The sequence below is a fragment of the Bubalus kerabau genome, chromosome 10 (assembly GCF_029407905.1).
Source record: "Bubalus kerabau isolate K-KA32 ecotype Philippines breed swamp buffalo chromosome 10, PCC_UOA_SB_1v2, whole genome shotgun sequence".
Lineage (NCBI taxonomy): Eukaryota > Metazoa > Chordata > Mammalia > Artiodactyla > Bovidae > Bubalus > Bubalus kerabau.
In genome coordinates this window covers 77,761,662-77,788,793 of record NC_073633.1, presented here as the reverse complement: position 1 = coordinate 77,788,793, position 27,132 = coordinate 77,761,662, and the positions used below count along the sequence as shown (strand labels likewise).

Genomic DNA, 27,132 nt, shown 5'->3' with positions numbered 1-27,132 from the left:
TATAATAAACAGTTCTTTATTTGAAATGACAATATTTACTTTTCCTATAGTGAACTCCAGCAGCCTACCAGGCAGTGGGCAAACAGTAGAAATGCCTAAAATGGAAACTTGAGAAAGCAGTTTAGCCAGTACAGTTTACTCTAACTTTCTACTTGACCAACAAGTAATTAGAAGATCCTCTCCATGCTTCTCTCATATGTATCATGGATTTCATGCGACTTTGTTACCACCAGGCATATCTTTCTTGTTTTGTGGAGTCTTAAAACATACAAAACAGATGTGAGGTAGTGAGTTCTCCAAGACTCAAGTGTTTAAGCAGCAGTGAGGGTTGCCCCATCAAAGGGATTTTTTTTTTGCAAGGATTTTACTTAGAGTGACAGGTTTATCCAATAACTTCTTGGCTTCTCCCAACAGCAAAGAGTCTGATATCTATGTTTCCATGATCTCATTTTCAAATGATCTTTAAAGGGAGAGAATAATAAATTATGATTATTAACCTTCTTGGGTATTTAATCTCCCTCTCATAAGCAAGAAGCTGCCATTTATGTGATTGTGTTCTTTATTGTAAAAATACTTTTAAACCTTTGTAAGCAAGCAACAAATGACCACTATTTGCAGTGCAGACAAAACTTTTAACTTCCTCTTAGATTTTATTTTCCATTCCTTCTGTCATATTGTAGCAACACTCCAGAGCATCTTCATTTCATGCAAATCTTGGGGAAGAGGTGTTTAATTACTGTTCTAATGGGGTCATGCACACTGAGAGATGTTCACAAAACTTGTTGGTTTTTAAGGTGTACTCAGGAGGCAATACTGTTCTTTGGACAGTGAGATTTGTTTAATTTTCATGGCTGGTGCTGAATTTTCTTCAAAGATGTTTCTTTTGTCTCATTGTCCTGGTCTGATGTCACTTTCCTGCTAACTCATTTAGCGGAAGCAATCACTTGAAGAGGACAAACTATTTTCTATCCAGTTACTAGTTAGAAACATCTTAAGGCCCACGAAATCCTTCAGAAACCCAAAGATTCTCCCCTCCCCAGTAAAAAAAATCTATTCTAAAAAGTCTCTTTCAAAATCATACAAAGTAAATTCTGGTTAGGTCAAAATTTGCAGTTTAAATATTGTTCCTAAAAAAAAAAAGATAAATATTGTTCCTGCTGATAGAACATATCCTTTTTATGTTCCTACATCAGGCAGAGTGATTGTTTATTCTCAAAGAATAGCCCACTAACCAGTTGCATTAAAATTAGTTCCTGCCATAAAATGCAGATTCCAGGATCCCACTGTAAACCTAGGGAATCCAAATTCTGGGGGTTTGGCCACTGAATTTTTACAAGTGTCTCAGGTCCTTTGCATGCCTACTAAAGTTAATGAAACACTGTCCTTAAGACAAGCCAAATCCTTACTTTTCTGGAATTTCTAGTAGTTCTTCTCTTAAATAAGCCAAAGAAAGAATCGTAAGCATTGAAAATACAGGCCAAATCTTGTCATAGAATATGTATCCTATTGTAACCCTGTTTATGAACACTTAATAGCTTCTCTGTAGGACAGTTAAGCTGTAGTAATTACCTCATGGTTCTGTAATCTGTATGTCTCCTCCCACATGACATTTACACCATGACTTATTTCCAGACAGGATGGAAGAACTACCAGACCTGTGTGGACTGATGTCACTTCATGTTACATTTTTTCTTACTGATTTAAAGACATTTATGAAATTTCTCACAAATCTTGAACATGAATTATAGAGTCTAACTTAAGGAGGATAAAATTTTACAAGGACTCACTAAATTGAAATCTTTTGAATCTGATCTCTTTATGGAAAATTGCTTTTTAGATAAATTGGAAAGGATCTGGGATTCAAAGCTCTTTAAAATTGATGTAAAGTTGATTTACAATATTAAATTAGTTTCAGGTGTACAACATAATGATTCAATGTTTTTATAGATTATACTCCATTTCAAGTTACTACAAAATAATGGCTATATTTCTCTGTGCTGTACAATATATCTATATTGCTTATTTATTTTATTGGGATTCATAGCTCTTATCCCCAAACTGCCTCTGAATTATACTTCCATGGGCAATTGTACAGCCTCTCTGCCATATTTTTGTAATAGGAATAATCACCCTTTGCAATAATAATACTGAGAAGTTGAGAAAGTTCTGAGAAGATGAATGAGATCAGGCTTGTAAAATGTTAAAGGCTCCTGAGTGAAGGATCCTATAAAATGTGTAAATTATTAGCATTCTTTTTATGGGCCTTTAATGAATTATTGACCTGTTGATGATGAGTCTGCTTCTTGAAATATTTCACTCCTTGTTTTTCAGAGTAAAACAATCTGCTCTTAAATTTTCCTGGAGTATTTTTGGGAATTTTAAAATTTAGTCAAAAACAAAAAAAGCAACAGTACCTCTCTCTCGAACACATAGGCACTCCCTGAGACTACAGTGTGCATCGTAATCTTGACTTTCTATTGACTAGATTGATTGAACTTAATCATTTGGGTCCTCAAAGTCTCAAGCGCTTTGGGTTAGCTAAAGTATCACAAAGTCAACTAGCTTTTTAGTAGTAAACGCTAATGTAGGAAACTAATTAGAAATAAATTATTTACTTGATGTCATGCTTGGTTGTGAAATTATTCTACCTACTGTTAGTTTCAGTTGCTATCATACAGACTGCTCTTTCAAATTTTCGCTCATCCAGAATTAAGGATTTTTGAAAAATCTAACTAGAGACAAAGCAAAAGCAACACCTATCTGCATATCATAATCATTAAATCTCTCAGTAATAAGGAACCCCTAGTTTACTCAAGAGGATGTTTCAATGTTTTCAATTTGCAAAGTAGGAGAAGGAATTTTAAGAGATCATTCAGTCTGCTAGTTGAAGCTGAACATACACAGTTGTCTTATTTAATAAAGTTTATCTTATAATGACAAAATACATAACTTTGATGTAGAATAAAAAAGCTAAAAAAAAAACCAAACAACCAAAATTGGGTTATATAAATAGACAACATGGGTTGGCAGACATAAAGAAAAATGAGGAATACACAAAAGTGTGCTGAGGCTGCTCTTCTTGGATAGTAGGTCCATAAGGAAGAAAAGTTTCTGGAATTGAGTAAATGACAAATCACTATTGAGGAGTTCCTTGCAGAGGGACATGAAAGAAAAATATTTATATCCATATTGACAGTGGCTACAAAGAGATCTGGGGATAGTTTTGTGCCTTGGGTTTGGTTGACTTCTTGAAAAAATATGAGGATTAAACATGCACAAATGTTCCTAATATTTTTTGAACAAGGAAGTGAGATATTAGCACTTCTTTTTTTCAGTGCTGTATCTACCACTGTAGCTTCTGTCAACCTTAACTTTAAACCTTACAGAAGAATCAATATCTTCTGATTTGAGAGTTTCCCCCACATGGTAAAAATAAAATGTGAAATTTCAGTAAATGGCATGAAAAATTTTAGTAGTACCAGGAAGTTTTCAGAAACTAGAGCTTTTACATAATATGGAAGTTTTAATGTTTTGAAGGTTCAGTAAATTACGTAGTGTACAAAAGTGAAGTCTAAATTACCCACTCAGAAGGGTAACCCTATAGCCCACATGTCTGGATCCATGTATGCAGATGGACAGATACACTTCATTTCTTCTGGGAAGCTGAGTTCTAAAAATCTATCACTCAGAACAGACAGTTTTATGATTGCATGAGAAGAAAAGGAAAGATTACAGAGTTGCTATAAAAATGAAAGGCCTTTTGGTGTATTAACAGCTGAAAACATTACAGCTTAAATGAAGATGTGAAACAAAAAATCAGCTTAAAACTGCAAATTAAAAAAAAGAAAACTTGTGCAGAAGGTTTGAAGCATATGGACACCCACCCAGTTTGCAAAGAGGGCAATGGGAGCCCCAGACTTTAGCTTATTAAAGATGACCTTTCCCCTCTCTAAAATTTCAAAGCTGACGTTTCAAGTGCTGAGCAGACTGTGTGCCATATGTAACATGACCTCAGCTCCACTCTGCCTGAGCACTGATGGCATCACTAATGAGAGGTGAAAGGTCTTTTTCTTGCAGCTTTTTCAGAAACCCACCAACTCTTGCCTGTGAAGTAAGGCCCCTCCCTCCCCCCAACCCTTGATTTCAAGAGAACTGCATTTAATACACGGCCTCAAAACACTTTTATTACCGGTCGATTTGCTTATAGCCACAGCCAAATGGCAGGATGTACAATCACATGCAGAAGAAAATATTTATTTTGACTCACAAGCCAAAGGGATTAAGAGAACATTGTATTAACCTTGCCTTTCATCTATGTTTTAAAGGGAAATTCTCCAGAGGCGTCCATTGAAGTTCTGTTTTTTTTAATATAAAGTGTATCAAAGACTTTTAGGAGACCAGGTGTGTGTTTATCTGACTATCTTTCAAAAAGCTGCTTCAGAGACTGCAAAAAGATGTATGTTCAGGAATCTATTTCGGGCATTCTTACCAGCCAGCTAGTTACCCGACCCCTACTCCCTTCCCTGGCTTCCCGGCCCCCTACTCCCCCTTGCTGCTAAGAAACAAAATAGCTTCTTTCCAAGCAGGTTGTTATCATATTCATGGCATGGTCAATTTCCGTTTGCCAAGAAAATATTTAGGCTGATCAAAGACATTAGAAAATCGGATGAATAGAAACAGACGTTCCCACAAGAGAAGCGTTTCTCAACGTGAAGAGGCAGGCGGATTGCAGCCCACCCAGTTACTCCTAGGAAATACCTCTCCTGCTAAAGGCAGAACTATGGGGCCACCTGGATTCTACCGGAAGGGCTATGGAAGAGTCCGGAAATTCATGTGGAGACTGGAGCTTGGGACTCTCCGATGGCGGACATGTGAGGAGATGATCGGTTCTAGTATCTATCAGCAAACCTAGAAGGCTTTTAATTACATCCATTAACACAGAGGGACCTTTCAAGACTGAAGATACGTAAGTTTGAGATCCTTTTGTTTTGCTTCAACTGGTTTGTTATGCGCATGGAAAGACAACACATCCTTTGTAGATGATACAGGAATGTCTCCTGAAGTAGTGTAAATTAAGTTTCCTGGGTTTGAGTGGGGGAATGTCTGACAGTAATTATCCTTGGGACCCTTTGGTTTCCAGAGTGTGCGCCCAGGCCAGTCAATGAAAGAAAGAGGGCCTTCCACCTCCTCCTTGTTCCTCGGCAAGACGCAGCCAAACCAGGTGAGGCCATTTGCTGCGGCGCTTCGACGTGAAGGCCTGGTTGGCGTTGCGGTTTTCTTCCGCGGGCTCCTGAAAATTGAAAAAAAACAAAACAAAAAAACTGAAAAGTCGGCTCCGCTCAGGCAAAGGAGATCCGGGTTCTCTCCCACCCCCTTGCTTGCCTTGGCCACATCGCGGCACCTCAATCGCCAGTGAAGCGTCGCAGACCTTATACCGACGCCTCCAGTTTTCCAGAGGAGAAAGCGAGGGAGGGAAGCCAACTATGGGGGGCCCTTTAGGGCCAAAGAAGAGTCTCGCTCGGGGCCACGCGGCGCTAGCAAGGCCGCAGCAGCAGAAGTGGTTGCTGGGCTGTGGGCTGAGAATCCGCTCGGCCACCCTTGGCCCTCTCCACAGTGCATCCCTCACCTCCCCCCCTCCCCCGCCCCGGGCTCGACCAGGCAGATTTTCTTTCCTGTGCTTTCTTTCTTTCTTTTTTCTTCTTCTTTTTTTTGTTTGTTTCGGTTCCTGCCGGCCAGGCCAGGGATCCTTTGCCAGGAAGACAGCGCCCTCTCTCTCCTCCGGCCGTGCCCGCCGCTGGGCTGCGCCCCATCCCAGTTCCGCTGACCTGCCCTCGCCTCCTTCTCGCTCCCGCCCTCTTCGGCCCTGTCCCTTCCTTCCTTAAGCCCCTATGCCTCTAGGCTCCCAGAACCACTTCGGGAAACAGCCCGAGAGAGCGGCGGAGCCCTAAGTCTTCTCACGTTCGGACCACTGGTCTGGCCGGAACGCCGGACCCCTGGCTGCAGAACTGGGCGGAGCCGTCCCCAGCGCAGACGCAGCGCCCGATAGCTCGAGCGTGGCCCCGGGGAGGGGTTCCTGGCGGCGGGGCGGGGGTTAGTCCAGCTCCCCCAGACTGGGCACCGCGGGCGGGGCTGCGAGTAGGCTGCGCGGCAAGGTCTCCCGGGCGCCGGCGCACACCTGGCGGAGAAGCCTACCGGGGACCCGGGATGGGCCGGCGAAACGGGGACGCGGGCCTGCACGCGGGGGGATGGGTGGGGGTGGCGGGTGAACCTGAGGTAAGGAAAGCTCCCACAGCCTTGTTCCCAGCCCTGAAAGCGCCCCTCGCGGCCCCCCGGCTGCCTGAAAGCCTCACCCTGCCGATTTCCAGCAGGGCTGCGCCAAGTACAGCAGCGGTGATGGAAATGGTTGCAAAATCCAAGCGCAGCCCCAGTGGGCGAGAGGCGCGGAAGGGCATGCGTGAGTGGGAACCCTCCACCCAGCATTTCCTTCTCTGCGGCTCAGAGGACTGGGGCTTCAGACAGATGCGCGCGGCCCATTCGGGAGCAGAGGCAATCAAGCTTCTCTGTCCGCGACAGTCTGGATCCTTAAGAACCCAACAATGTACTCTGTATGGGAATGCAAAAACATCTTCCACGGCGTAGATTTGCACCGACATAGAGGCCTGAAGTGCTCCCTTAGCCCTCCCCACAGTTCGCGGCCCCCGGGAACCCCATGGGCCGTTCGCCTCAGGCTCACCCCGCTGCAGAGCGCAGGCGGCTCCCAGAAATGAACTAATCTAGTCACAAACCACCGGCCGGCCCTAACAAAGCGAACCTTCTCGGCAGCTCAGCGCCCAATTTGTCCACAGCACTTTCTTCCGCAATTCAGAAGCATTATCTTGTTTTTTAAAGCATCGCGGCAGAAACGTGGCAATTATCCTGGGCTCGGGTTACGCTAAATGGCTTTGGGCTGAGAAATGGAAGAATACAGATGCCGCGAACGTGCTGATCGCTTTTCTGCCGGGCCTGGATAGGGGTAGGGAGGCAAGCTAGAAGACACCGCCAGGGAGAGGGAGGTACGGCGCAAGTTCCCGCTCTTGAACCGGCACCAACCGCTCTTCCCAAGGGCACCAACCGGAAAGAAGTGTTGGGCCTTTATCCCTAGAGCTTAAGATTCCGAGCGATGGTCTCCTTCATGGGTCGTGAGAGATGGGGTCAAATCCCGACAAGACAGGACCAAGCTTCTGGCCTCGGCTTTGGGTCAGGAAGGCGTTGGGAGCTTCAGGCATTGCTGGGATAAAGAAGAGAAGAGAGGTCAAGGGTCAGAGGGAGAGATGAGGAAGAATCCAGTTCCACTTCAGGACAACTACTCTAAAATTGAGTAGAATTGGGAGAATGGCTGGGAGAAGACAGCCACAAGGAAAGAAGAACCAGAGCGAGGCGTTCACTCCTGAGCGAGAGGCAGGCCTGGCCGGGGAGTCCTGGCGCACGCTGTAGGGTGGGAACCTGCGAGAACTGGAGAGGCCCAGAGGCCACGAGGCGTCTCCGCACCAGGGGGGCGGGGGGGGGGGACAAATACAGAAAACCTATAAGAATCTTCATCTCGGTCCACCAGGGTGACTTTGGGCCTGGAAAATGGGGAAAAACAGAGTAGCGAAAGGCGTTCGGGTGCCGGCTCCCAGCGCGCAGACGCCTTACACGCCCCAGCCGCCCAGCCTGCAGTGGTAGCCACGCTGTGCGCGTGTCTCTTTCTCTTTCTGCGCAAACCAGCCCCCACATCTTGAAGTAATCAGCAGCCGAGAAGGGACTCGTCCCCCTGGCATCTCAGGTTAAAGAAGGAGGTCCAGGAAAATGTGGTAGAGCCATTACAAGAAACCCGAGCCGCAGTCATCAGGGACTCCAATTGCCATCGCATTAGGATTGATTAGAGACCAGCAGTACCGTAATGACCCGGAAAGAGGGGCAGCCGGGGATTATTAATATCAGAATGTGGCAGGGAGGGGAGGTGGGCAAAGGCAGGGAGGGAAGAGCAAAGTGGGGAGGGAGAAGTTTTAAGTTACTAGTATTTATATGTAAGTGCCGGCTTACCTGAGGAAACCGGATAGTCAGTGAATCACGAAAACAATAAATCTAATTGCGTCTAAAATTTCACGAAGCCTGATTTTTTTTGGGGGGGCGGGGAATCATCGTGAAAACCAAACTAAGATCTCAGTTTTTATAAACACGTAGTTTTATAATCCTGTTGTAAAAATGTAAGTGAAGAGATGGGGAGGAGAGCTGGATGTGCACTTCCTACCAATGGGTCTCTACAAAAAGATTTAGGGAATCTATTTGTGAGTCATTTGGGGTCTTCTCTCAAGGGATATAGGGCAATGGAGTGGACATTTTTGTAGAGTCTGCAGAGGAGTAATACACTAAATTTTAATTGAAACAGTGATACCTGGGTAGTGATTTTTGTTTTGTTTGAGACAAGACCGATCAGGATCCCTAAGAGATGTAGAGAAGAGAGTGGTTTGTCTCCTTCCTTGGACCATGAGCCAAAACAAATCAGCCCCTGATGGTCTGGGCTGAAACTCAGCTCACTGGATAATTAACTCCATCTTTCCAGTCCACCCTAACTGTTTATTTAGTGTCACCCTGCATTACCATCACTAGCACTTTCCTCTGAACAGGAGTAACTGCAGGCTTTCACCTCCCAAAAGGAAATTCTTCTTAGCTTAGACAGATGCAGTATTCAGGATGTACATTAGTTGACAAAAAAAAAAAGTTGATTGGAAACTCAATGGAAGATAAGGACTCTTGCCCTGAGGTAATGTTAATAAAGCAAAGGAGGCAAGAACGTCTTAGGCTCTTAAGAACAGATTCTCACAACACTCTCCTTCACTTTCCAGAAGGGTACTTGGCATCTAATGTTGAGTGGTGTCTTCTGACTCAAATCTGGTGGTTGGCAAGTCTCTGGGCCTATGCCTTCTCAGAGCTCAGCTTAAATCTGCCATTTCCCCCCAGGTGGCCAACTTACCTTCTTCAGTCCTTCATGGGCGCCCCCACCTGTTGACTATACCACTACTCCGTGTGAGGGGTCCCCACCAACTGAACCAGATGCCCCTGCCAGGACTTCAGAGTCTACTCACCAGGCGCTGCCTGGGTGCAGCATATCAGCACATCATGGTCTGGGAGACCTCACAGCGCCTGGTCCTGGGGAAGCAGGCGCAGGCGTCAAGAGCTTTGAGGAAGGGAGAGGAACGAGAGAGAAAAAGAAGAAAGCAAAAGAGAAATGGATCCAGAGAGAGAGGAGAGGGTGTGTGTGTGAAGGGGGCAGGGTGTTGGACAGAAAGAGTGTGAGAGAGAAACGGCGAAGAATGAGACAATGAAGGAACGAAAGGGACAAAGGGTGAGATGGAGATAAGAAACAATAAAAGAGAGAATGAAGGAATCAGAGGTTCACACAGAGAATGAATGAGCTTCCTCTTTCAGGCTGAAAGAGAGGATGAGGTAAAAAGAGACAGAGAGACCAAACCTGGAGACACACACGGAGAGAGAGGATAACTTCCCCAAACACACGCACACCAACTCCAGCACGGTCCCCATTCACTGTGAGTTCCCTCGCGGCGGTGTGTCTCTGCCTGTTTTTCTCTTTCCTCTCTCCCTTCCCCGACCCCGGGACAATGTGGAGACTGTATTTTCAGAAGCCGGGCGGGGCGGCAGGGTTTTTAGCAGCAAGCCGGGCTCGCTGCCGGCTCTGTTTGTCCAGGTGTAGGCGGGGAACGGCAGTCTCCCGGCGTCTTGGGCTGGCGCTGCGTTTTCGCACCAAGGAAGCGGGAGGCTCTGGTCGCGCGCTTCCCGCTTCAAGGAGAAAACGCCCTCCCTCCATACATACATAAATATATTAGGGGAACAGACAAATCTTCATTGTTCAGAAATAAGCCAAGGAGGCCGTCCGGCTCCCCTTGGCCCAGCCAAGCGAGGCTGGAAAGAAGGGAGGGAGAGGCGGGGGCCGCGCGGATCCGGTGTCACGTTGCAGATTCCCACTAAAGATAACGAAACGTGATCTATTTTTCAGAACAGCAAGTGGATGGGAAAGAACCTTGACAACACAAAACTCATTTACTAATGGACTGGTTTTGGATTTCTCTCTTTCGGGTCCGCATATCGCCCCGCCTGAGCCCTCGGCCCATCCAGAGCTCGCGGGGAGCAGCGTCCCCCAGGAGGCAGGTGGGAGGCTGCTCCGGCGCCGCGCCACCCTCGGAGCCCGGCATCCGGAGGGGTCGAGGGCACCTGGAGTTTCCGACCAAGTAAAGGAAAAAGATGAACGTTGTCACTTCAGCCAGGATTTGGGATCCTCACTGCCCCAGAGCGACGACGCTAATTTATTGATGAAACACCTTCCAAAGCCCTTCCCTCCCAAATATCTGTAGGTAGAGTAGAATCCTCGCTGTCGTTCTTGATGGCAAAAGAATTCCAAGAAAGCGGGCCAGGAGCCTCCAAGCAGCTCGCTCCAAGCCAGAAGGGAAATAAGTGGGTCTCAGCCAGAGGACACAAGGCCTTGTTTTAACCCGACCTAGAAATCCTAACACCAACTGATGCCTCCGCATCGACCTTTCCACAGACCAGTTGTGTGCACCCGGCGGTTACGTGCACGGGGGAGGCACAGAAGAGCAGAAACCTGGCGTTGGGAGCCCCTTTCTAGCTGTGTTACCCTGGGGACCCACGAAGCGGCGAGGGCAGCAGCCCGTGCTGCTCGTTGCCTTTAAATCTCCGACGAATCTCTGTTTTCTTGTGATTTGCATTGACAGCAAAAGGTTTTAAGTTACTAGAACAACTCAAACCTTTCTGTGTGCGATTTAAAATGGATCATTTGGTTTATGTGGTTTGTAAATTCATGTCATTTTACCTCTTTTAGTGGTTTGCAGTGAAAGGTTCCATTTTAGGAAACCTTATATATCCGAGCCAATAATTAACATTTATAAAAATTGGTTTCCCTAACCGAGAGATCGAAATAGCAGGTAGGCTCGTTGGTACAAAGCGAATAGCACATTTCCTTTCTAATCGTGCGATCTACTGGACTGAACACTAGGAGAGAAAGGCTGGCGGCCAGGGCACGGCCTCCAAGGACGAGCAGCACTTCTTATCAACCCCGGTGCCCGCAGTCGCCGCATCCGCACAGTCGTCTTCCCAGTTGTCGCCACCGTCTAGTGCGTCTTGATTCCTTTTGAAGAGAGATGAAAAGAAGTGGGCAGGGAGGTCTGGAGGAAGCCGGGGGTGGGGGGTTGGGGGCGGGGAAGGTGGTGGGTGTCTAATTGTCGTCTCTCTGCTCCCTGTAAATCTATACCTGCCCTTATTTGTCCAAGCTGTGCCTCATTTCCTTATACAAAATTGTTAATTACAAAGTACATCCCATATTCAACTTACCCTTTGTCTTTTAAGAGACGTGGTTATATTTACAGACTCCCCCTGTTCCCCTCCCCAACACAGACACACACACACACACACACACACACACACACACATTGTAATTCTGCGCACTTGCTCCAGACTTTAGGGTATTAACTGATTTTTTAGAGCCGAGTTTAAACCTCCGTTCCAGTCCGCACACAGCTGCCATGTCAATAATGACTGTTCCAAGCAGAGACATTCCTTCTGGCAGGACACTGCAGCTCTTCAAGACTTCATCTGAAACATCATGAGCACTAAAATAAGACCATGAGGGAAAATTACCAGACACATGGGCTTGGGCTCTGCTTTGCCAGGTTTCCAGTTTAGAAAGTAAGTCATTCGGCACACCATGTGGTAGGGGTTCTCTTGAAATAATATGCACCCATTAAATGCATTTAAAGATAATCCCAAACATAATGAAATATCAGCATTTGCTTCCAAGTTCTAATTGCCTGGAATACTGAAGGGAAAGGTTTCAAAGATGCAAAAAGCTTTGTTTGGGAGTTCAGTGGAGAAGCAGCTTCGTGTCTACTCAGTCTCCCAAGAGACAGATGGGGGTGGGGTGGGGTGTGGAAACCCTTCACGACTTTAAGATGTACATTGCAGGGTGCATTGGAATGGGTACATGGTTCTAAAACCATCTAAATAATACAAGGGGAAACCCACACAGTGCTTCTCCTTCCATTCCCACTTACGTCTCAATATGTAAATGGTTCTGTGATGCTGTACTCTTGCTGATGGAACCAAAACATATTTAAAAACAAGCAAATTTAAAGAACCTAGGGTTTGTTCCGCATTGACTAAAAAGACGCACTTAAATCAAAAGCAATTTTGAAGTGTACTTAAAATTCTGTTTTGAACTTATCTAATCAGAGATAAGTATAGTCATAAAGTCACTCTTCTTCCACCCTTTGGCTCCCCTTATCTCCACGCATTGTTCTTATCTCCTGCCAGTCTCTGCTACTGACAATAGATTATCTCTATTTAGAGATGCTAATTGTTTTCAAAATCTTTTTAATAATTGCTTTGGGACAAGGTGTGCAAATGAGGCTTACGATAATTACAGCTCCATTTGTTTGTGTAGTTTTACTAAGCATTCTCCACACATACACAAAGTAACAGATGATGGGGCTGAAATTGCAAGACATCTCTCAATCCCTGGCAGTAAAATAGGCCAGCATTGCAATCTACACACACACACACACACACACACACACAGGCACACACATGCACACACACACATCCCTCTTTAATCTTGTTGGAGCCGCGGTCGTCCTCGCTTTGAGGGCAGTGTCCCTTTCAGAACAGGGCAATATTATGTTACAACCGGACGGCTATTGGAGCCGGACACAGTTTTATTTAATTTACACCCCATCCAGCGCCTTTCGTGGGATGTTCCCAAAGCATTTTTGCTAATAGCAAGTAAAGCTTCTCAGCATTCCTCAGTAGCAGAGGTGGCAACCGCACAGATAGGGAAACCGAGTCCAGAAGCCTGCCTGCCGACTTAAACCACAGATCATTAAAATTCCGAATCGCAAATGAACTCTTGGAATCTCTATTTGCTCAGCAACTATGCTCTACACAATTCTTCTCTTGGTCCCAAATAGTCGTGGCCTTTTGAGAATGAGGGAAGCGCTATACAGCTGGGATAATTTGTGCGCTTTGTAGGGCGATGGGGGCAGGAGAGAAGAGGGGAGGAAATTAGGTTTGGCTCCTGGAGCTGAAGTCAGCCAGGAGAGAAGCCATTCTTGCAGGGGCTGCAGCCCAGAGGACTGGTCTACGCTTGTATTATTTATCGCGTTCCATAAGCTATTCATCAATCCATTACTTATTCATTCCAACATTAAGGTAATTAAATATGAGCTCACCGGGAAATGGCAAGTCTGCAAAGGACAGGGACAGAGGTACGGAGGGAGAGGAGGGGAATTAGAAGGTCTGGAGCCATTGATTTGTGCAAAGATGTGCGCGGCTGCCCTTAGGTGACACAGCAGAGGGGGCTCACGTTGCAAGGTCCTGACGCGCTCACCCACTCCCACCGCCCCCCGTCCCCGGGAAGCACCGCTCCCTCCCTCCTCCCCGCTTCGCTTCTCACCACTCGCGGTCCCTCTCCTCCCACCACTCCCTATCCCTCGCTGTACAGCCTCGCCCTCCCCGCGCGGGGCGGCGCGGCCTCGCAGCCCGGCCCGGCGGCGCGCGGGCTGGCCAGCCCCGGATAGGCGCCGCCCGCAGCCAATCAGCGCGCCGAGAACGCTGCGCGCTTTAAGGCAGCTGCAGGGAGAACAGAAACCAAGTTCCCCGGCAACGAGCAGCATCCACCCGGCCGGAGGCAGGAGCCAGCGAGGCCCGAAAAGCTGCGGAGAGAGCCGGCCGTTCCTTTTCCAGCGCGCGCTCTACTCCTTCTCCACTTACTCGGCCGCCCGTCTTCAAGTCTTGACTCGCTTTTACGCCTTCGCACAGCCTAGGGAGGGGGTTAGGAGCTGCCGCGCCCCCCTCCCTGCGGCTGCCTCCCCCTGTTTTTTCGGCTTTGCTCCCTGCCGCGTGCGCCCGGGTAGTGCGCCCCGGCAGGCCCCAGCCATGTCGATGCTGCCATCGTTCGGCTTCACACAGGAGCAAGTGGCGTGCGTGTGCGAGGTTCTGCAGCAAGGCGGGAACCTGGAGCGCCTGGGCAGGTTCCTGTGGTCGCTGCCCGCCTGCGACCACCTGCACAAGAATGAAAGCGTGCTCAAGGCCAAGGCCGTGGTCGCCTTCCACCGCGGCAACTTCCGCGAGCTCTACAAGATCTTGGAGAGTCACCAGTTCTCGCCTCACAATCACCCCAAGCTGCAGCAACTGTGGCTGAAGGCTCACTACGTGGAAGCCGAGAAGTTACGCGGCCGGCCCCTGGGCGCGGTGGGCAAATATCGGGTGCGCCGAAAATTCCCTTTGCCACGAACCATCTGGGACGGCGAGGAGACCAGCTACTGCTTCAAGGAGAAGTCGCGGGGCGTGCTGCGGGAGTGGTACGCGCATAACCCTTACCCCTCGCCGCGTGAGAAGCGGGAGCTGGCCGAGGCCACGGGTCTCACCACCACCCAGGTCAGCAACTGGTTTAAGAACCGGAGGCAAAGAGACCGGGCCGCCGAGGCCAAGGAAAGGTACGCGGCATCATTCCCGCAGATCGGGCTACCCTGCGAAGCCTTCCTTTCCCCTCCGCCCCTTTTCACCCCCGCAGGCACCAACCACCTCGATCACCCCGCTGGCCGGAGCCCCTCCGCGGGGCGGCGCCCCGGCCTCGGCTGCACTGCGGCGAAAGTTCATGAACTCTGAGATCGCTCGCTAGGGATGGGGGGAGGGTGGAGGGCGGTGTTCATCTGATTTGAGTGTCCGCGCGTGGATTTCCTGGGATGTGAGTGTCGGGAAACGTTGGCGCTAGGTTTCTTTTTCATGTTTTCTTGGCTGGCTAGGGGGAGAGGAGTGGCGGGTGGAGAGTGAGTTTTTAGATCAAGCAGAAGGGAAACGTTGATTGGTATCGCGGGGGAAGGGGTTCAGTGGGGGCTGAGGATCTCGAACCTCTCTCTTCTCGCACCCCGGAAGGGTGAAGCTGTCCTGAAACTTCTGCTCAGTTTCCACTCGCGCCCGGTCCTTCAGTCGCGCTTTCCTGGCAGTCTTTTGGGTGAGAGGTCACTTCCATTCGCACTAGCTGCACAAAGGGAGGAGTCTTTCGAAAGAAGTCCACAGAAGAGAGCGCTTTGGTAGGGTTGGCGCTGCGTTGACTCCCCGGCGCCTCAAGTCCAGAACTGATTCTCTTCGTCGGCTCCCTGGCGCGTGGCCGGGCGCCGCGGCGGGTCCGGCCCGCTGTCCGCGCCGCTCACCCGGGCGAGGAATGGGTCTCCAATCTCAGACTTCTCTCACCCCAGAACACAGAAGACAACATTTTTTTCAACCTGTCTCTGCCTCCGCTCTCCTCACACGAACACCCCTGGCCACCTGGCCGGCTCCACTCGTTTGCTGTAGAGTTTCCGACCGAGATTCGGAAGAGCTTCGGGAAGGCGGCGGCGGCTGGGAGAGCGCTCCGGGAAGCCGAGCAGTTTCGGGGAAACCTGAACGCCCAAGTCGGCCGAGTTTCTTTTGTTCGCTTCGGAGCCTGGAGGCCGAAGAAGTCGCCGCCTTGTTTCCCTCTGGGAAGCAAGAGTCTGGAGAAATTCAGCTGAGATGGGCATTTTGGGAGAGAGAGACTGCGAGATGGGGAGAGTTGGACAGACAGGCAACTCCGGGGTGGGGGGCATTCTGAAGGCAGAAGCGCGAGGGCTGGGAGACCTTGCAGTTTAGCAGCACCGAGCGCCCAGGCTGACACCCCGGTACATCACACCCGCTCAGGCTGTGCCTGGTCTTGAAGTTCCCCTGCCGGGAAAGTGTGCGCCGGTGTGGGTGTCCGCAGGGAGTTTGAAAGAGCACGTGAGGCACTGAGGACTGAGCGAATAACACCGGGCCAGGGACGGTACAGTTCCATTTAGACGTCTGTTACAAAACGGCCTGTCCTTTAAGCCAGGCCAGAGGGCCCACTCCCTGATGAAATCGGAAAGACTGGCTGCGCTCCCTGTGTTTACTCAGGTCACTGGGCCGCTCTGGACACCACTTCCCATGACCTGTCCTGTGCCTCTGAAACCACAACCTCCAGGCAGGGGCAGGGAAACTCGACGGTTAATTGTTTCCTCAGATGGGAACAGGACAATTGACTTGATTCACCACCAAACATCTGTGCACTGGGCGCTGTTCGACCCCACCCCCCGTCATTTTCTTCATCACCAACAACCATTTGTTGGAAGATTTTCAAATTTCCTTACTTCTAAATGTGGTACTTCTTGATAGGTATTTAATAATAACTGTTAGAACAAAAATTTAAAAATAATTTTTTGTGCATTTCAAATAAGCCCTGCTGATTTGGCTTTCTAAACTCTGGAAGAGGAAAGGACCCAGCATCACCTTTCTCAAGTCTCTTAGGCCTCCTCTCTTTCCCCCAGGACTCTGTGGGGTGGGTGAGAGGGCAGAACTCCATTTGGGTCAGTGACTGATTGCACAATGGCCCTTTCCTTCTTCCAGCTCCCCTCCCTCCATCTCACACTTTTTTTTTTTTTTTTTTTTTAACCATATGGTGTTGTCCTCTGTTTCTTAGGGAGAATACCGAAAACAATAACTCCTCCTCCAACAAGCAGAATCAACTCTCTCCTCTGGAAGGGGGCAAGCCACTCATGTCCAGCTCAGAAGAAGAGTTCTCACCTCCCCAGAGTCCAGACCAGAACTCCGTCCTTCTGCTGCAGGGCAACATGGGCCACGCCAGGAGCTCCAACTATTCTCTCCCGGGTTTAACAGCCTCACAGTCAGCGCACAGCCTGCAAGCCCACCAGCATCAGCTCCAGGACTCCCTGCTGGGCCCCCTCACCTCCAGTTTGGTGGACTTGGGGTCCTAAGAAGGGAGGGACTGGGGCCTCGAAGCAGCAACTAGGGACACTTGTAAATAGACATCAGGAACATTTTTTGCAGCTTGTTTCTGGGGTTCTTTGCGCATAAAGGAATGGTGGACTTTCACAAATATCTTTTTAAAAATCAAAACCAACAGTGATCTCAAACGTAGTGCCCTCTTCTCTCCGACTCTTTCCACTTCTACATTTCCCCTCCCAGTGTGGAGATCAGGGGGAAAAAAAAACCCAAACAAACAAAAACATCCAGTTACCCAGCCTTGGTTCTGGGCAACCCATGTTCCTGCTTCAATAGGCTTCTTTTTTCTTTTCTTTTTCTTTTTTTTTTCAGTGAATGGAATTACAGATCAACTGGATTTTAATTATTTCATCTTAATTTATTTATGGAAAATGTTTTGAGAAGCGGAAAAGGAAATGAAAATGAGAGAGAGAGGGAAGTTAAAACAGTGAAAAGATCCTCCAGCCTGAGAGGAACTGGTTGCATTCTTAAGGTGAATAGGAAAAATATGATCTTATACCTTTTTTGATGGGGAAAATTAAGTTTACATTTTTCATATTTAGTGTTAAGTAATTTTATGTAGATTAAAAGGAAAGAACAGTATTAGGGGGAAAAAAACAAGTGCCTAAATGTCTTAATGCTCTCTATGTGAGGCAGTTAGAAATAGAAGTGACCATTAGTAATACAACTATTTTTGTCAAATTTAGTAGGGGTTTTTGGTTGTTGTTTGTTTTCTTGGGTTTTTTTTTTTTATGGCAAACTTTAAAAAATGTACCAATGTGGAAAAAACACTTTCCTGAATGCCATTACTTCTCATGCCCTTGAAGCTCTCATATCTGTATCCTACTCCTGTTAAGGGTTTCTCCTTTTCCTAGTTTCTAGCTTGCAACAATACGTAACAAATCTGGCTACCTGGTATTTGTTACTAAAACAGCATGTGTTTGCAGGTTTCTTTTCTATTGTACCTAAACCAGTCTAAATTAAAACTTAGTAGAACACCAGGAGTACTGATTCTGTTTCTGAAAGGTGAGTTGTGTACTGCTGTCTTTGGGCTCCCCCCTTTTTTAACGAATAAGTTTTTTTTTTCTTTATTACTTAATGGTGGTTATGAATTGCAGGGTACGTTGGCCATCCCCTGAACCAAGAATGGTGACTGAGTTAATTATGTGACAGAAAAAGAGCGAATTCAAATTTGGTGTATTTATTTATTTTTTGTTACTTTAGATATGCAGTTTTGTTTACCACTAGCTTTTCTCCACAGAATTCGTACGTTAGCTCTTTTGTATTATTAACAAATTTATGACAAGACTGTGAAAGTAAAATAATTTATCTGCTTGGAGAAAAAAAGGGAACTCCTACAAGGATAGCAACATTGTGAATTAATCTGTACAAACAGAAAGCAGACCAACAGGACAGGAACTCTTTGCAGTGCTGCCGGATGGTGTCCAGAAACAATCCCAGTAATCATGTAGGCTCCATATTATTTTTGCCTGGGGCAAAAATGATGTACCTTGTATTTAGCTTTTAAAATTAGTGAAACAAATGGCATTATTTATTAAAATTCTACTCAGGATAACAGGATTGGCTTGCTTGTGCTTTGTAAAATATTGCTCCCCAGAGGAAGTCTATTTATTTTATGACATGACAGTTTCATAATTTTGATTTTTCTCCATCTGTGTCACCATTAATATGTTCATTTCTTTCTTACTCTTTCCTATCTTTCCTGTCCTGATCTAGAAGTGGGGGTAGGGGTATTAAGGCCTTCTTCTTCTTATTTTTTTAATGCCGAATGGCTTTGATTGAGTTCCAGGGAGAAAGGGTCACTGTACTTAACTGTAGTCACTTTTACTTATAAAGTCATTTTTCCCCTCAGTGATGGACAGATGTTCACACAGCCGCTCAGAGACCATCCTTTGCATTGGGAGCTCAGAGTCCCAATCTCCCTTGTTAGTGTTTTGGATCATTAAGTTGGTGTTTATTTAAGTCACTAGGGTGTTTATTCTCCACGTCTTGGGCCATGGAGAAATGCCACCCTCTGCAGGAGGGGCTCTCACAGGGGATCTCCTCGCATTCTTCACATTCACTGCCCAAAACAAACACCCAGCACAAAGATAGCTTTCAATGACCCTGACAGGCTTCAAAGGACACCGCGGAAATCTCCCTGGAAAATAGGAAGGGCCAATTACTTTAATTTCTTACAAGCCCTCTCTTCCTACTCCGATGACTACCCCCCACTCTTCCAGCTCTGTTGAGTATAATTTTAGACTCGGGGAAGTTCTATCTCCCTGGGTGCCTCGGCCCACTTCCTGCTGCCTTGGTTGGTGAATCTTGGAAATGTCTGCAGATCTGGCGAGGAGCAGAGCGGGCCGGCCGGTCCTGTAAAAGCCCCTGTGATTACTGCTTGTAAACTCGTTAAAAGGACAATTTTCTGTCACAGCCATAAACTCTTTGTAAAATCCCTGGCATTCGATCCAGAGTGCACATATTCCAGATGTGTTTAATAAGAAATTGCACAATGTGCCTCCCTCACCATCCTCCTCTCGGTCTGGCTAAACTGGGGACAAGCAGGAGGAGGTGAGAAAGCTGGATGTTGCCTTGAGTTTTCTTGGCAATCATTTTAGAGCAATCACTGGGGGGGGGGGGGGAACTAACCATATTTCTTTTTTTTTCCTCGAGGAAATCTTCAAGGACCAGCTGTCAAGGGACCTCCAATTTACCTTCTCATCTTCTCCGTTTAACTGAATCAAAAGCCACTTTCTGATTTCTCCTTTACAGATTTCGTAAGGAGAGCCAAAAGTAATAATGATTTCTAGATAGTTTTTAGGACGAAACCTTACAGAATTTTACCGAGTAAAATAAAGTAATAATATACTGGGGCGATTTTCAAATTTTGGAGTTTTAAATCTGAACACAGGATACTTAGGGTCCCAGTTGCCTCTTCTCTTTGACCTCTTGGCTGAGAACGAAGCTGCTTTAAATACTCGAGAGGCCAAAGGGCTTGGCCAGCGGTTTCTGAATTTTGGCTTAGCAGACAGGGACTCAAGAGCCCCCAAACCCCACGAGATGCGGGCTGGGAACCGGACGCCGCTGGGGCCGGGAACTATCCTCCAGGCAAAGACAGCTCAGTCTTGACCCAGAGATGAAGTGGAGGCTTCCAGGAAGAGGCAGCGGCACTGGCACTTATGGGCGAACTGAGTTTGCTGAGCAGTAACCCTTGTCCCGCCGCTGTCCTCCGCACCCTGAGGGCCGGTCGGGCCCCTGGCACTGACCGCGCACGGAGCGGCTGTTCCTCTGCCTCACCGCCGCCGCCGCCGCCGCTCCTGCAGCTGCGGCCGAAAGGGCTTCACTCCTTTTCCCTCCGCCGCCTGGAGGTCTTCGCTCAAGTCTGCAGGCAGTACTCCAGGTTAGAGAGCCAGAGGTTTCCGTTCCGCGCGTCTCAGGCTGCAGGAAGCTGGGGGAGTTTTTCCTGCCACCCCGCAGACTCCGGAGGCTGCTCCTGCTCCTCTGCCCTCCCGAGGCACTGGGAATCGAGGCGCTGCTGCTCTCCGCCCCCAGACCCGGGCGGGGTCCCCTCACCTCCGCACCGAGGATCGCTCACATCCACATTCCGGGAGGGAGTCGCATCACAGCGCAGCTCCAGGAGCGGGGCCTGGTGGCGCGGCCCTCGGAGCCCCTGAGAGGAGAGGCTGCAAGGAGGTGCCGCGGCCTGAGCTTCGTAGGACAACGCGGCTGCCGTGGCCTTAGGCACCCCGGAGCCACATCCTAACCCTTCGTCGGGTCTCCCTCTTTTGAGTCAAGGAGCTAAATTCCTGGCGAGACCCCCGAGCGGCACGGAAAGCACTCCTGAAAGGGTTGGACCAGGCCAGGTGGTGGCAGGAGGAAGCGGTCGTGGCCGCTCACGGCTCCCGGGCGGGGCGGCAGGTGTAGCGTCCTTGGGTCTCAGACGCCAAGGCGGCTGTGCTCAAGCCCCTGAGCCTGGTCGGGAGGCGGCCTAGGTCCCGCCGCCCTCCCCGCGTCACGTATGGCCCGTGTCTTTTGCTTCCTGAGGCCTGGGTTTTGGCTCACGGGCCTGGGCTCATCCCCCGCGCGTTCGGCGGAGGGGTGCCAGTCACAGAGGGCGCCCCTTCGATGGCGGAGGAGAGCGGTCCGGGTTTCTAGGTTCTCGGGCACGACCGGGAGGCAGCTTGGCTTCATCGACCAGCCGGGCCTCGTCAGGCGTTTCCCCCTCTGGCCCGAGGCCCTGGGGTGAGCAGAGGCCTTTTCCCCACGCGCATCGCTGGGGCCCCAGGAAGGAGGCGCAGGCCAAGGCCCGCAGCGTGTTTCGGACTGGGCCATCGCGGCGCACACTCTGCCCTTCTTTAGTGGGGTAGGTGGCGTCGACAGGAACAGGTGGGTCAGGGTTAAGGTGAGGAAATTGGCTGATGGCCCACGTGCTCCCTCTATACTATTTCTTCTTCTCTGGTTTTTCCCAGTAGACTAAAAACTCTCCCAGGCTACCTCCTCCAGCCACCCCGAAGCCAGCAGAACCAGTGTCTGTGCCCACTTAGTCCACAGGAGCAGTTCGCACAAGGGTACCCGAGGGCTCAGTCTCTTAGCACTCAGGTATGGTCTTAGGTGGGGACTTGTGAGCCCCCTCAAGGTCATAGTGATCTTGCCTCCCCTTACTCTCTAGTCTGATTGAATCCGATAGTACACCTGGAAGATGTCCTCTGAAGACATGGGTTAAATCGGCCAGGACAGAGAAGTCAAAATCATGGGGGAATTGTTGTCTTGTCCTCTACCCAGAAAAACTGCTACTCTGGAAGGCCACATTTTCTCTAGTGTTTTAAACTGAGTATACACACACAACTTCGTTCCAGCTGATGAAATTGGAAACCTGTTCTCCCACTGAGGATGGCAATCAGTGTTTTAGGCGCTGTGGTCCTTTCAGACAGTGAGGAACAACACTGCAGTAGCATTTAAAAACAAAGAGAAAGAGACTGCTTGAGGCGCGGGTGTATGCCTGACTCTTTACCATCTGAGTTTCAGCTTCTCTTAACTTGTTAATGGACAGCTGAGACCCCACTTCTCAGCATGCAGAGCACAAACTCCTTAAGGTCTGCTCTCCTATATTGCTTCACTACCTGGGAGTCTCCCCCCTCCCCTTTTGCAAAAGTGCCCACTAATTGTTTTCCTTTGCATAACATTAAAATATTCTTAAAATCCCACTCGTCTCCCCCCAACCCCATCCAACAGGAGAATGCAGAAAGAAAAACTAATTAAAAAAACTAAAAAACGCAACCCAACCTTATCTTTGAAAGAGAAAAGAGTTAACTTCAGATTTAACACATACCTAAGTGTATCTGAAATAGCTACCCAACTGTAATTAAAATACTACTAGGAGATATTGGCTGCTCTCCCTTCACTGCCATTAGTGGTTGTCATTAAAAAGACAGATAATTAGAAAGAAGGATGGAGACATGGAAATGTATACCAGCTCTCTCCATCTGGTCCCCTGCCCTTGCTATCCTCCCTAACTTAGAAGATAAATCTTTTATGGAACTGACATAGGCAGATCCAAATAGAAGCACTGATAGATTAACTCAAAGCAAATTTATTTTAATTTGCTATATAATTTATTTTAGAATAAGATTTTAAATTGATTATAACTTCTAAAATGCCATGACTTATTTATAACAGATACATAGTTTATTGATGAGGTGGTGGTTCAGGAGCTGAGCTGATATGCATTTGGCATCTTAATGGAAAAAAAATGGCCCTAGACTTCATATTTTTTAAGATTAAAAAAAAAAAAACTTTGAAATGTTCTTTAACATTTCATAGAGCTGGTCAGTTGGCATCCCTGGCTTCCAACCAGCAAGCCTGTAAAACCAACTTTCTAGGTGTTTTTAACCTATTAAGTATTTTAACAAATTCAGCTCCTCTCCTTCACTCCCTTAAGGCATGGCTTTAACTGCCTTGCAGCACAGCACTTCAGTTCTAATCTGGGTTGCCAGTTATCCAAATGATCTAAATACCAGGGAAAGGCAATGGGACTGTGAAAAAACAAAAACAAACAAAAAAAACAAATCAAACCTATATAGCTATGACATTTTTAGTTGGCTCTCAAACAGATATTATTTTAAAACTATAAACATCAGTATGCAGCACAACATTCCCGTTAATTTTTGCAGCTTTGTGTATGTGTATTAGTGGTGGGGACTGGTGTGGTTGGTGGAGAGGAGCAGCAATTTACAGAGCTTAGAGAGAAAATGCACATTTTGAAGGTGAGGTGGCATAATCTTCCATACCATGCAAAAGGAAATTTTATGTCAAAATCAAGGAGGTAGTTAATGAAGGAGCATTAGCTCTGTACCTGGGATGCCATGAATATGAAAGTAAGTAACAGCTTAAAAAATTAAGATAGGACAGCATGCCTTAGTATCTATGAAGTAAGAACATTTAAACAATTGAAGCCTTGTCTGTCTTCAGATATGTGGTGAATATTTTCTATGCATTGCTGATGCTATATAAACATAACTTGCTTCCTCCTAAAGTCAAGTTCTTTATTTTAATTGAAGAATAATATTGCTCAGGGCTCTACCTCTGAGTACAAATAGCTAATCTAAGAAAATCAGTTCTGGGAATCTGGAACCAATGGCTGTTTTCAAAATAAACAGACAAAATCTTCATAAAGAAGGCCAGGAGGATTATTTTTACACACAGTATATCTCCTGATTTCTCAAAAAAAAAAAACAACTTTTATGGAAAGACTAAAAGGCAGAATGACAATGGAGTCCCCTTACCATATTTCTGTTTTTACAAATCATCCTGATTTAAGACTCCCAAGCTGTCTTGGTTAAAATTTCCAATATTAATATATCTTAGAAGCAAATCTGTGTGCACTTCCTCTTTCCTTCTTTTTTAAAAATTTCCTAGTGTGGGGACAGAGATATAAGACAAATGTATTACAAAATAAAAAATAAAGGTGTAATTTAAAACGTGTTTATAATATTGAATGAATAGCAGGTAAACAGTATCCTCACAGCAAAGAACACCAGTTTGCTTTGTGCTTTTGTTCAGCAAACTCAACTAAGGAAATGAATGAGGGAAAATTTGAAATCATTCTGATTGTCCAGTACAGAGCCCAGTATGGATGCTCAACAAGGTTGATTTAGGGAAGAATCTGGGGGAGGGGAAACACCCATTTACAGAAATTTCTTAGAAACTCATGTCAGAGTAGAGATTTTCCTTTTATTAGGATCCCAACTCCACTGACACCCAGGCAGGAAGATATCCAGATCTACCTAAGTTTGGAGATTACATTTGGGATTCCTTTCAGTAGATAGGACCAGGTGACCCGAAGATGCCCCTTCTCCCTTGGTTCCTAGGTTCCAAGTCCCACTAAGATGGGAACCTCACGAACTAAGAAACTGCCAAGTGGAGCAGATATAAAGATGTTCCCTCCAAATGTCATTCTTGTCATGTGGTGTGAATGTGTGTGGTGAGCTTTCCGAAAATGTGTTTTTCGTTCCCTTGGGGGACAAGAAAGAGTTAATTTGTTTTCTGACAGGTTTCACACTGTGGGCAGGTCTGCCAAAAAAGAGAGGAAACAGAGAACAGCCGTATGATTAATTCTACCTGTTTTTCCCATGAGCGATCACCTGCTCCAGGGGTCATGAATAGCAGGTAGCTCTCCCTCTCCAGGGCTCTGAGAGCTTCGTTTGTTTGGTGACAGCTGAGTGACAAGGCCTGAAACCCGAACCCATCGCCCGGCCTGATGGGGGGATAAAAACTCTGGATGTTCCCTCAAACATTTCAGGAAATGAAAGTTGTAACGCGATCCCTCCTGCGCCCACATCTCCCCCAGCAAACACAAAAGCTCAAAGGAGCCTTCTCGGATTGAATTCGGCCTAGAGTTGATGGAGGGAAAGCGGAGCCCGACGCGGGGCGAGGGGGAGGAGAAGGGAGCGGGCCGAGGCCGCGGCTGGCAGGCTTTCTGAAGCAGGACTGGAGGAGTGCAGAGCCGGGAGAGAGCTGGGCGCCAGAGGCCCGGGCGCCCCTGGGGGCCGGCTTCCACGCGGCGTCCCAAGCTCCCTGAGACTCCAGACCGTATGGACAGCTGTCGCCCCCTACATCTGTCTTTAGGGTCAACCTGAAGTGGGAAGGAAACCCTGCGGCCTTAAGCCCTGAGCAGATAGATCCCTGCTATTTGCGCGGCCTCTGCACCAGGGCCTAGAGTCCCCTGCGGGCCGCAGCGCAGGCCCGAGCCCCACCTTTGCGACCACGCCGGCCTGGGCGGAGGCTCTGGGACCCCGCGCCTGCTCTCGGGCGGAGGTGGACCTTCTCATCCGCCCCCGGGCGGGCGCAGACTGAGCTGCCGGGACCCTGAAGGCTGGGAGGGACGCCGCGCGGGCCTCACTCAGCGCCCTCGCGCTCGGCCGCCCCCATCAGTCAGCAGCATCCATCTGCCTCCGGCCTCGCCCGCACTGGTAGTGAAGCTCCCAGCCAGTGGCCGGGAGGAAGGCGTGGGGGGCGGGGAGGGGCGGGGGAGCAAGGGGAGCTGAGACGTTGACGCTCCGACCCCCACGCGGCCAACCGTCCTTGGGTCGTACTGTCCTGTCAATCAGCGTGCCGGTGCCCGCGCAGCCTCTGGGTTGGTAGGAGGAAGTAAACGCTAGGCCCCCTCAAGCCGAGTTTTACTCCTTAGCCCTGACAGCTGTTACTGCTTTGTTCTGTACAGCATTTTCAGTTTTTTTCTCTCCGTAAATTCATAAATCTTTCCCAGACATCATCATCAGCTCTCATCTCTCTCCCCAGCCTTCATGGGGACTAAGAAAGTTATTTTCTTTTACTCTTTTAAACGCAGAAGCTCGTTACAGGGCAAACTGACCTGGGAAGCAGAATAATGCATTGTCACAGATCCATCACTTGCACACACTTGCGACTTGTGTGACTATGGGCAAGTTATCTCACTTGGCCGAGCCTCATCAGGGAAAACAGGAAACATGATACATAGCAGGAGTACCATGATGCTTCAATGAGCTGAAGTATTAAATGTGAAGTGGCTTGGCACTAAAGACAATGACTAGTAGCTATATTATAATAAGTTTGGAGACTCCTTAGACGTTCACAAAGCTGCCTGGGAAAATTCCCATGATGCTAGAGTTTTCAGTGAGGGCATATTATGACTATTTCCACCTTTTGTGAAGGAGAAGGCAATGGCAACCCACTCCAGTACTCTTGCCTGGAAAATCCCATGGACGGAGGAGCCTGGTGGGCTGCAGTCCATGGGGTCGCGAAGAGTCAGACATGACTGAGCGACTTCACTTTCACTTTTCACTTTCATGCACTGAAGAAGGAAATGGCAACCCACTCCAGTGTTCTTGCCTGGAGAATCCCAGGGAGGGCAGAGCCTGGTGGGCTGCCATCTATGGGGTCGCACAGAGTCAGACACGACTGAAGCGACTTAGCAGTAGCAGCTGTAGCACCTTTTGTGAAACATTGAAAGAAGCACAAGTCAACCTAAAGTTTGATTAGCCTTTGGGTGTAGCCAAAGCTGAGTCTTATTTCTTGAAGGTCTGAGTCTAGAATCTAGAAGTTTAACCTCAGTAATTTAATTCTGGAATGATATTTAAATTTACAGTGCTTGGAAAATGTCATCTCTGTTGTTCATAATTTGAACACTTGTGGAGATGCCATCATGTATGGTAGAGTTATATTGATGAAAAATAAAGCCCACTTAAACGTGCCTGAAAATGACAAATTACTTAGAAGGGAACTAGAGCATTTAGCTGAGTAGAGAATTTAAGGCCCCACCTAAACGTGTCAACATAAGTGTAGAATAAGAAAGTACTTAAAAGATTTAATGCCTTGCTGATGTTAACACAGTGCTGGACATAATAGCACCTGATAAATATTATTTAAGTAAATGAATGGGCTGCTGAAATGACGGAGAGTCTTTAGATAGAATGCAATTCCCAGAGTTGGAATTTTGCAGGACTCTCTTGGGTACATTTCTTCTCTTGTGACACTCTCTAATGATCACAAGGGATGAATAGTTCATTTTGACATGCCGCACATCCTTCTCTGATTTCAAGGACTTTCTCATTCAGGTATTATTGAAAGCTAAGTGCATTTCTGAAATTTGCATGGGTCAATGAGAGAGAGGAGAGACTATGATAGAAAGAATATGAGAGAGAGAATATGAGAGAGAATTTCGGGGGTTTTGTTGGGACACCGCCCCCCTCCGACTGACACACTCAGTGGTAGAACCAGAGACCCAGAACT

At 47.8% G+C, this 27,132-nt stretch overlaps 1 protein-coding gene and 1 long non-coding RNA gene across 3 annotated transcripts; both read left to right on the top strand.

Moving 5' to 3' along the window:
• The first annotated feature begins 4,826 nt into the window (after positions 1 to 4,826).
• LOC129621622 (uncharacterized) lies at positions 4,827 to 10,839 on the top strand. Of its 2 annotated transcripts, XR_008699567.1 has the most exons (4): positions 4,827 to 4,966; positions 5,141 to 5,221; positions 9,451 to 9,569; positions 10,037 to 10,839. It is a non-coding gene; the product is annotated as an uncharacterized LOC129621622 (long non-coding RNA). The 2 variants fall into 2 exon arrangements; XR_008699568.1 differs by lacking the exon at positions 9,451 to 9,569.
• Positions 10,840 to 13,713: 2,874 nt separating this feature from the next.
• SIX1 (SIX homeobox 1) lies at positions 13,714 to 17,864 on the top strand. Its single transcript, XM_055538244.1, has 2 exons — positions 13,714 to 14,543; positions 16,562 to 17,864. The coding sequence occupies exons 1-2, from the start codon at positions 13,984 to 13,986 to the stop codon at positions 16,854 to 16,856; spliced, it is 855 nt and encodes a 284-aa protein (XP_055394219.1). The 5' UTR covers positions 13,714 to 13,983; the 3' UTR covers positions 16,857 to 17,864.
• Positions 17,865 to 27,132: the final 9,268 nt, after the last annotated feature.